General features: G+C 41.1%; 1 protein-coding gene across 1 annotated transcript in view; it reads left to right on the top strand.

Moving 5' to 3' along the window:
* Nucleotides 1-6,722: 6,722 nt before the first annotated feature.
* The window catches only part of LOC116385436 (endonuclease domain-containing 1 protein-like), a 3,615-nt gene continuing 214 nt past the window's right edge, over nt 6,723-10,123 (top strand). The window contains exons 1-3 of the mRNA XM_031850928.1: nt 6,723-6,758; nt 8,814-9,149; nt 9,348-10,113. Of these exons, the coding sequence (XP_031706788.1) occupies nt 6,756-6,758; nt 8,814-9,149; nt 9,348-10,113 (1,105 nt within the window). The 5' untranslated portion in view covers nt 6,723-6,755. The remainder of the gene's footprint in view (nt 6,759-8,813; nt 9,150-9,347; nt 10,114-10,123) is intronic.

A 10,123-nucleotide genomic window follows, 5' to 3' on the forward strand; every position in this document is an offset into this window, starting at 1 on the left:
CTTCTCCTGGCAGCTTGCATCGTTCCACATTCCCCATTCTGGAAAGACAGAAAAGGTAGATTATATATCCACATGTCCTGCTTTGAGCGGACAGATCATGGACCTCATGCAGGAGTATTTTAGTCTTAAAGTGCTCGTTTCAACTTGATGAAGGTCACATGATCCGGAGTAGATCATTGCAGTTCTGTGACTAAACAGTAAAGTTGATCAATGCTCGGTAGAGCTGAAGGGAACGGGTTCATCACTATAAGCAACCGCTCTCATTTACAGGTCGTCATGTGATCCTCGTTCATGTTAAAATATTGATGATAGCAGCTTTAACCTCCAAATTCCTTCCCAATAAATCGTGATAATCTTTAAGTCACGTTGATCTGCAGGTGACTCGACAGGCTGGTGAAACTTGTTTGTACAATAACAATAAAAATAAAAAAGGGTCAATGTGACAAGTTCTCTTAAATCTCTCGTGTGCAGTTTAAGAACTAATGTGTTGGTGTGACCGATGTTCTTCTGATGCACTTTTGAATTATTCTGGTTTACAGACTTTTCTTTTCATATTCAGAAGTTACTTTTATATCATTTATTTTCCCTTACGAAGAGCGTTCGACTCGACGCAGCCCTCTTGTCCGAGATAATTGTCCGGTTGATTAGGAAGCCATTTAGTGTAGTCGAATTTAGATCCATCAGTGTATATGAAGCCGCCCTAAAGAACAGAAAGGTGAGGATCAGTGATGACATGTGACAGACCATCAGGGTCTCTCCTCCCTCTGATCAATGCTTACCCCTGATCTCTTGGCTCCGATCCAAAAGTGTTGACGTTTAAAACCAGCGACGTACAAATAGCTCAAACACTTGACATAAAGCATGTCTTGTTCATTGTGTATTGACACCAGATCACAATGCAAGGAGCGGCAGTGAGCCTGAAACAACAGACATTTGAGTGTAAGTTTTCTTTATCAGAACATATAAGCCTGTGTGTGTGTGTGTGTGTGTGTGTTTTATCACCTCGGCCTCCGGGAAAGTTTTTGGGGTCTCAAAGTATTTCATACACGGAGTATTCCAATCATAGGTGACCCATTCAGAACCATCACATCGTATAGGATTCACGGTGTGGCACAAGTCTTCAAGACCCTCTGTGAAAACACAACGTGCTTCAATGACCCAGTTTCTTGGGTTCGGGTTCAATAACATGTCGGTCTTGGTATATTGTACTTACCATTCTCCTCTTGGTCTGCCACAGTGATGGTGGTTCCCACCAACAGCAGGACAGCAGTTACCACAGCTGGATGCATGACTCAGACCTCACTAACTCTCAGTGCTCCTCAGCTGGAATATGACCTGGACATGTGACAGTTTAATGTAGACATGACTGAATGCTTCAGGTGGTTAACTCAATCACTGGATCATATTACTGTCAGTCATCTCAAAGAAAAAGGTCGTTTTTATAGACTACGTGCTCAAAAAACAAAGAGAGAAGAAGAAGCTCACCACAGACGTGTTCTGGTTCCTCGTTGATCTTCTGTCTGACTGTCAGGTGGATCTTCCTCTCTCACTCTTATACTCACCACTCATGGCCTGCAGACATGTCAATGTTTTTGCAAATGTCAACAACTGGATCTTGTGATATGATTAATTATCAGAACAAACAGTGGTAAAGTTGTCCCATGTCACTGCTGTTTGAAGTGTGTTTAATCAAACCAACACTCACTTCAGCTGAATTTTGCGGTTCTGTTTTATCCTCCAGTGACTGATGTTAATATATAAAATGTCACTTTAAGTGTGTTTTCAGCAACAGCGTTCTCTGAATACACTTTTAGAATTCAAATAAAACTGCTAACATACAATAAATAAGCGATGTAAATGCATTTGTATCGTTTCTTTGCTTGTTTGTTTGTTTGTTTGTTTGTTTAAGACCTGATTTAGCCTAAATCCAGTTCAGCCCAGTCAGGATCTTTTCCAACATCCTGACCCAGATGTGGTCCTCTTTTGTTTCCATACAGTCCCTAACAGAGTCCGTCTCTCTCCGTTAAGACCATGAAGTCTGTATTGAGCTCAGTTCAGGCGAGTAACATCTCCTCTGTCCTCAACACATTCAACTATTAAATCAATATTTGAATTCCTCACTTATGTAAGGAGGGCGTTCAAAGCTATAAGGCGGTTGACATTAATTAGAACACCAAAGCTAGTTTGCTTTGGCACCACTAAATATTTAAAGTTGAAGGGTGTGGATGGCAAATAGTGGGTACGGAAAGTATTCAGACCCCTTTAAATTTTTAACTCTTTGCTTCATTGCAGCCATTTGCTAAAATCAAAAAAGTTCATTTTATTTCTCATTAATGTACACTCAGCACCCCATCTTGACAGAAAAAAACAGAAATGTAGAAATTTTTGCAAATTTATTAAAAAAGAAAAACTGAAATATCACATGGTCATAAGTATTCAGACCCTTTGCTCAGTATTGAGTAGAAGCACCCTTTTGAGCAAGTACAGCCATGAGTCTTCTTGGGAATGATGCAACAAGTTATTCACACCTGGATTTGGGGATCCTCTGCCATTCTTCCTTGCAGATCCTCTCCAGTTCCGTCAGGTTGGATGGTGAACGTTGGTGGACAGCCATTTTCAGGTCTCTCCAGAGATGCTCAATTGGGTTTAGGTCAGGGCTCTGGCTGGGCCAGTCAAGAATGGTCACAGAGTTGTTCCGAAGCCACTCCTTTGTTATTTTAGCTGTGTGCTTAGGGTCATTGTCTTGTTGGAAGGTCAACCTTCGGCCCAGTCTGAGGTCCAGAGCACTCTGGAAGAGGTTTTGTTCCAGGATATCTCTGTACTTGGCCGCATTCATCTTTCCTTCAATTGCAACCAGTCGTCCTGTCCCTGCAGCTGAAAAACACCCCCATAGCATGATGCTGCCACCACCATGTTCCACTGTTGGGATTGTATTGGGCAGGTGATGAGCAGTGCCTGGTTTTCTCCACACATACCGCTTAGAATTAACGCCAAAAAGTTCAATCTTGGTCTCATCAGACCAGAGCATCTTATTTCTCATAGTCTGGGAGTCCTCCTTGTGTTTTTTGGCAAACTCTATGCGGGCTTTCATATGTCTTGCACTGAGGAGAGGCTTCCGTCGGGCCACTCTGCCATAAAGCCCCGACTGGTGGAGGGCTGCAGTGATAGTTGACTTTGTGGAACTTTCTCCCATCTCCCTACTGCATCTCTGGAGCTCAGCCACAGTGATCTTTGGGTTCTTCTTTACCTCTCTCACCAAGGCTCTTCTTCCACGATTGCTCAGTTTGGCTGGACGGCCAGGTCTAGGAAGAGTTCTGGTCGTCCCAAACTTCTTCCATTTAAGGATTATGGAGGCCACTGTGCTCTTACGAACCTTGAGTGCTGCAGAAATTCTTTCGTAACCTTGGCCAGATCTGTGCCTTGCCACAATTCTGTCTCTGAGCTCCTTGGGCAGTTCCTTCGACCTCATGATTCTCATTTGCTCTGACATGCACTGTGAGCTGTAAGGTCTTATATAGACAGGTGTGTGCCTTTCCTAATCAAGTCCAATCAGTTTAATTAAACACAGCTGGACTCCAATGAAGGAGTAGAACCATCTCAAGGAGGATCAGAAGAAATGGACGGCATGTGAGTTAAATATGAGTGTCACAGCAAAGGGTCTGAATACTTATGACCATGTGATATTTCAGTTTTTCTTTTTTAATAAATTTGCAAAAATTTCTACATTTGTTTTTTTCTGTCAAGATGGGGTGCTGAGTGTACATTAATGAGAAATAAAATGAACTTTTTTGATTTTAGCAAATGGCTGCAATGAAACAAAGAGTGAAACATTTAAAGGGGTCTGAATACTTTCCGTACCCACTGTAAGTCATTACATTACCGTTTGAACCCTCCTATGGTTTATATCATATAGATGGTATGATTTTAAGTGGCGTGAAACCAGGCCCGGCTGGTTTGAACCCCATTCCTCCCCATGTGAAGTGTCTGAGTATCTTGAGTCGGTCTGAACTGAAGATCCGGATCCGTAAAAGGTTAATTAAGATTAATCCGTAACTTGTCACATCCTCTCCTCAAATGTCATAAACTGCTGAATGTACAGTACGAGTTACACCTCCTCCACAAGTTTATTATTTAGGGAAGTCCGTCTGGTTTCCACTGCTGCATAAACACCAAGACGTCGTTGGAGGAAGGCTGGAAGTACGTTTTTCTATTTATACTTAATTTAGATTCATTTTAGGGTTATTTTACTCACATTTGCCGTTGAAATTAGCATGTAAAGTACTCATTTGCAGACACAGTTTTTTTATATTTACATGAACACAATTTTTACATTTTTGATAATTTATTATTAATATATTCTTATAAGAAAATACTTATGGTGGTCAAACATGTCTCCATAAATATGCTTTTTAGGAAAACAAGAAAAACCTTTGTACTCCAAATTATTGGCCTCCTTGAATATTTAGTATCATAAATATATTATATAAATATCGTGACTCCAAGCATTGACTTGCAATATATGGAAGTGACTACACATTACAGATATTAGTTACTTGTCAGTTATACACAGTATTCACAAATACAGTGTAAGAATCTTTTAACCCACTTAAGTTCCCAGAACTCCAAACCTGAAATGAACAAATATCACTTCAAATGTGTACCCGTACTGTTCTAGCTGGCCCCAGACCTGAAGCTTCCCTAATTCTGCAGCGGTTCCCAGAACCTGCACACCCTTTGGTGGTGAGAATCATTACTCTTATGTCTCTGAAGTTTCACTTACCACCTGGTTCACTGGATCACAGCAGTGAACCGGCTCCGGTCCTCAGTCTTCAGACCTCCACTTCTTCATCTTCTTTGACGGGGGAGGTTGAGGTTTGGAGTCCCAGACCTATGCGGTGCACGGTCTCCACCTTCGGTGCCGAGTGACCAGATTTGCTCTCACAAGAGTGATCCTGCCGACAACGCCAAGTTTTTGTTGGCAATTACCATTGAATGAAGCACAAAGTCAACTTTTGTCTTTCTGTAAGTTTAATTCGAGCGTCTACAGCCCAGTCCAATGAATGAGATGCACAAATGAGCAAAGGACACGAGACTGTCGAGTACACATTATCTAGTCCTGGTGCAAAAACAGCATCTCGCAGAACAATGTCGGCCATCTTGTCTTGCTCTGTCCTCGTTCATTGTGTAAGGCACTAAAGCTTTGTCTTTGGAATGACACACTCTAACATAACGAGGCGATTTGTTTGGTTAACAAAACACTATCTCCCACTGGATGGAGTTTTCCTCAAATCCATTGAGAGCATAAGAGAGTCGCTAACGTTAGCCCTAAATTCTGATAGCATCCAGGACCAGCAGCAACACAGTCCAGTCCAGTGGGAATCCAGTGACAAATGAGACTTCAGTCTCTCTCTTTTTGAAAATGAAACATTACTATGAGGTGTAGTGGTAGCAAATCATCTGATCAGAGAAGAGAGCAGGAGTTTTGTTTTGAAACAAAATTTTGAACTGAGCCATGTTGGTTTTTAAAAAGCTGACTTTTCGAAATGAAACGGATTACAGTGCATGTGCTGGTCATCAACGGGGCTTTTAAAAAAAAAAAAGCAACCTGCATCCCAACTAACTAACGTAGTTAGCTAATGAAATGCTCCTCGGCTTTGGGAGTAATGCTCGGATACTGCTACAGGTAGTTAGCACACTAGCTCGACATTCTAACTTCTGCAGTTGACATTAAAGCAGATACACATGTGGTTTAATCCATTCCTTATACTATTGCTCATGTTTTTGGCTTCTGAAAGGCTAAAAAACGAATTACTCCACCCTCCAACGTTTGTGAAGACTCGTCATTTGCACGCCACTTATGAGCTATTAGCTATGATTGGACAATCATTGTTCGGGTTTAGCTGATGGGACCACCAGCTGCTGAAATGAATTCTGGGATTTGTTTTTCTGCTGTGGTTCCAAATGAAGCAGTGTAACTTAACTGTAACGACGACTGCTCTTGTTCTCTCTTCTGACCTAAAGATGCACAGTGTCTGACGATGACGTCCCTGAAGACCAGCTATCTCCCGCCCCTCTCTGCCTTCCTCTTCCTGGCCATCGTTCCTACTGTAACTGAAGTTTCTAGGGAACCCCGCCACAGGTCCCAGGCGTCTTGGAGGGCGGGGAAATCCAGAACCAGAACCGATACAAACCCATATGCCAGACTTTTAAGAACGAGATCAGGAGGACGGAACTCTAGAGACTGGGGGTCAGGAGGATGGAACTCTAGAGACTGGGGGTCAGGAGGATGGAACTCTAGAGACTGGGGGTCAGGGAGACGGAACTCTAGAGACTGGGGGTCAGGGAGACGGAACTCTAGAGACTGGGGATCGAGAGGGGAACTGAACTCTAGAGACAAGTACTTATCTCAAGTAAAGTATCTCAAATTTTAAGTACAATACTTGGGTAAAATGTACATCACCGCCACATCCGGAAATCATCCTCAAGCTGAAACGAAGAGGAAAACTTACTAACTGTGAGACTCTGCAGTTATGGGACATAAATAAACACCAAAATGGTGAGACCCTGGTTGTTTGCTGCTGCTGCAGTCAGGGAAAGTCCCTGGGATACGTCTGCAATCAGGACTTGGCTGACCTGTGTTCTTTACACTAGATGTGAAGCCACACCTCCACTGAAATTCATATCCCTACTTCCTTAAAATAGTTAATAGTAACTTAGATTATGTTTTGCCAGATTGCATGAAGCTCTGAACTAAGATGGTAAGTTTTTTCTTGGTTTATTTTCAATGGCTGCTGCAAATAACAATTATTTTCTTGGGCGATTTATTCTTTGGGATATTTTATCAATTAATCAAATGGTGTTAAAATGTTGTAAAATGTCACGAATTGGCAATAATAATAATAAAACGTGTATCACAGTTTCCCCAGAGGCCAAGGTGACGTTTTCAAATGTCTTGTTTTGTCAGATAAAAGTCCTCAACCTAAAAATGATATTTAGTTTGTAATGAAATCCTCACATTTGAGGAACAGGAACAAACTGATTTTTGGCATTTTTGCTTGAAAAAAACCCTCAAATCATTTAAATACTTTCTTTGATTTATGTTTAATAAAGAAGATCTAAAATACAATGTTATTTTGACGTCTTATTCTCACTTTTTCACTGAAAGTTAAGGTACTCTTTGATTTGAGAAGGGAGTTTTATTAATCCTATTAATACAAGTACCTCAAAAGTAGTTAATGTACATTCCACCACTGGCTACCTGTATATCTTCCATAGGCTGCATGAACAAAGTTTATTAAGTACAGAAATGCAAGACCGTGATGAGAGGATGGCAGGGGTGGAAAGTACTAAAGGACAATCTTCAGGTACTTTATACTTCAACAAGGAAAATGTTGTACTCCAGCTTTATTCACTAGATAATATACATCTTAAAGGAGGACTGCATTGATTTTACACAACTAATAATAATAACAACAATCCAATAATATAATATGTAAATTAATATATTATCTATATCTGAAAGGGGTGATTAAAGATACTTCAAGTATATTTTCTCTCTATATGTAAAGTTTTGTAATAAAATATTTTACATTGTGGTGCTACTTAAATAAAGGATTCAGTACTTCTTCCACCACTGCAGGACGGAGGAATCGGTGTGTTCTCCTGGATTACATTAAATTAAATTGAATTCAATTAGTATTGTATAAACTGTATAATTGAACCAATCCACTGTGATACTAGAATTAATTTTACATTAAGAATGACAACAAAACTAAAACTAATCAACCCAAGTAACAGAAATCAGCTGTGTGGGTTTACCGTGTGTGTGCGTGTGTGTGTGTGTGTGTGTAAGACCATAGTCATTACTTTGTCATGTTATTGCAGTTAAGTTTTGGTTATTCAGTTACTGCATTAGCCAGCAATAGAGAAGTGACAGACATAATCAGTGTACAGTAGGTGTTTTGTCTTTGATTCTGTTACTAATCTACTTTTATCTGTACAAGTGTACAAACACTTACTGCTTCATGATGCTGTGAAATACAAACATCTTGAAGAAAGTTTTTCCCAGGTTTTGTCCCTCCAGGAAGGAAGGTCTGATATTCTTTGTGTACACAGTGATGCTGGTCCTTACAGGAGCCAGTACAGTATACATGGATTAGCTGGTGGGTTAGCAATCATTAACAACAAGGTGAAACTACTTTTTCACACCTTTCTGAGACTTTATATCTGAGTCTTTGTGGAAAGTTTCAAATGCCCCAGAGTGAAACAATGTATAAAAAGAAACTGCGGCAACGGTTCATTACCAAGTCGGTTTGCACATACAAGCAATTTGATTTGGTGATGTGGTGCATAACAATAAACAAGTGCAAAAGCATAAAGACATCATAAAATGGCTGTTTTGCCCGACGCGCTTTGCCAAGCAAGGGTCGTTTCTGATGCGGCCGTGCCTGTTGCGTTGCGTCTTGGTTTGATCAGGGCCTGACAAGGTTAACATATGTTTTTGTTGGGCATTTAATGAAATATCTTCTCCAAATATGACCCATTAGTTGTGGTTTTCCACAAGCTTTGGTTCTCAGTCCAGTTTTCTATACATGCTTTACTTCTGTTCCTGTGATCAATAACGCAGGTTGCCCATCCGTTATTATGCTGATGATACCTGAATATATGTTGCATTCTACAGTGCTGAGCTGAAGCTTAAGATCACATTTGTTTTTGATTCCTCTCAAAAAAATCTCAGGTTTTTACAGGTTACACAAACTCTGACTGTAATGTTTGACATTCTTTGTTCTGTCCTCTGCCCAAAAAATACACAGGACGTGACGATGACTTCCCTAAAGAGATGGAGTCTCCCGCCCCTCGCTGCCTTCCTCTTCCTGTCCATCGTTCCTACTGTAACTGAAGTGGTGGACTCAATGTCAGACTGTGACCAGTTTCTTCTGGAGGGAACTCCGCCACAGGTCCCGGGCATCTTGGAGGGCGGGAAAATCCAGAACCAGAACCGATACAAACCCATTTGCCAGACTTTTGAGGACGAGAGAAGATTTGTGACGCTCTACGACATCAAGAACAAGATTCCAGTGTTTTCTGCGTACAAGTACAGAGGGGGCGGAGGAAAGAGACCCGTTACCAGGTGGAGGATAGAGCCACAGGTAGTTTCTTTTGATTAACTGATTAAAAAAAATAGATTACTAATATTGTATTTTGAGTGCAAATATTTGCTGCTTGTACATCCACATCTATAGTACAAGTTCTAAAACCATTAGCTACTATGAATCATTATCATCATTATCATCATCATGATTAAATCTAATTAGTTTGGGTCTAACCTCTAACTTTTGCACCTTCAGCTTGAAGAAAGAAACACGGACAACATGAGGGACGACGCATACCGCCATCAGGCCGCCAACAATGATTACACAAAAAAGGGCACAGGCTATAATAGGGGACATTTATTTCCATCTTCTCATGCATTAGATGAAAGTGATAGAAAATCAACGTTCACCCTGACAAACATCGTTCCACAAGCAGTGAGTTTCAATGGAGGCAGCTGGGCAAACATGGAGAGCTGCATGAAATGCTTCCTGAACAAGTACTGCGTCAACATTAATAATGCCACTCAAGGCTTTGTAGTGACTGGAGCGCAGCCCAGCCAGAACAACATACTCAATAACAGGGTTAATATACCTTCCATGTTATGGTCAGCATTCTGCTGTTACAGCAATAAAAGGAAAATGTGGCTAGCAAGTGCACACTGGGGCAACAATGTTCCAGAATTTGGACCTCAACATCTGCAGACAAAGACTTTGGCTGAACTCCATCAAGAACTGAGCACAGTGGACTCAAGATTTGAGATGTTTCCCAGAACACAGTGTCCACTCCACACAACTGTTGCTGAGTTTTACCCAGAAATCAATGCAGATAACAATTGCAAATGCCCACCGCAAGCTTCAACCACATCTACTACTTCTACTACAAGAGTTACTACTACCACTACTACAACCACCACCAGAACTACAATGAAAAATAACAATTCAGAAAATGAGGACGATGGGCAAGGAGGAAATCAGGAAGGAGGTGGTGGTGCTGGAATTGGAGGTGGTGCTGGAATTGGAGGTGGTGCTGG

This window comes from Anarrhichthys ocellatus, unplaced genomic scaffold (assembly GCF_004355925.1).
Source record: "Anarrhichthys ocellatus isolate YVR2014 unplaced genomic scaffold, GSC_Weel_1.0 scaffold11, whole genome shotgun sequence".
NCBI lineage: Eukaryota > Metazoa > Chordata > Actinopteri > Perciformes > Anarhichadidae > Anarrhichthys > Anarrhichthys ocellatus.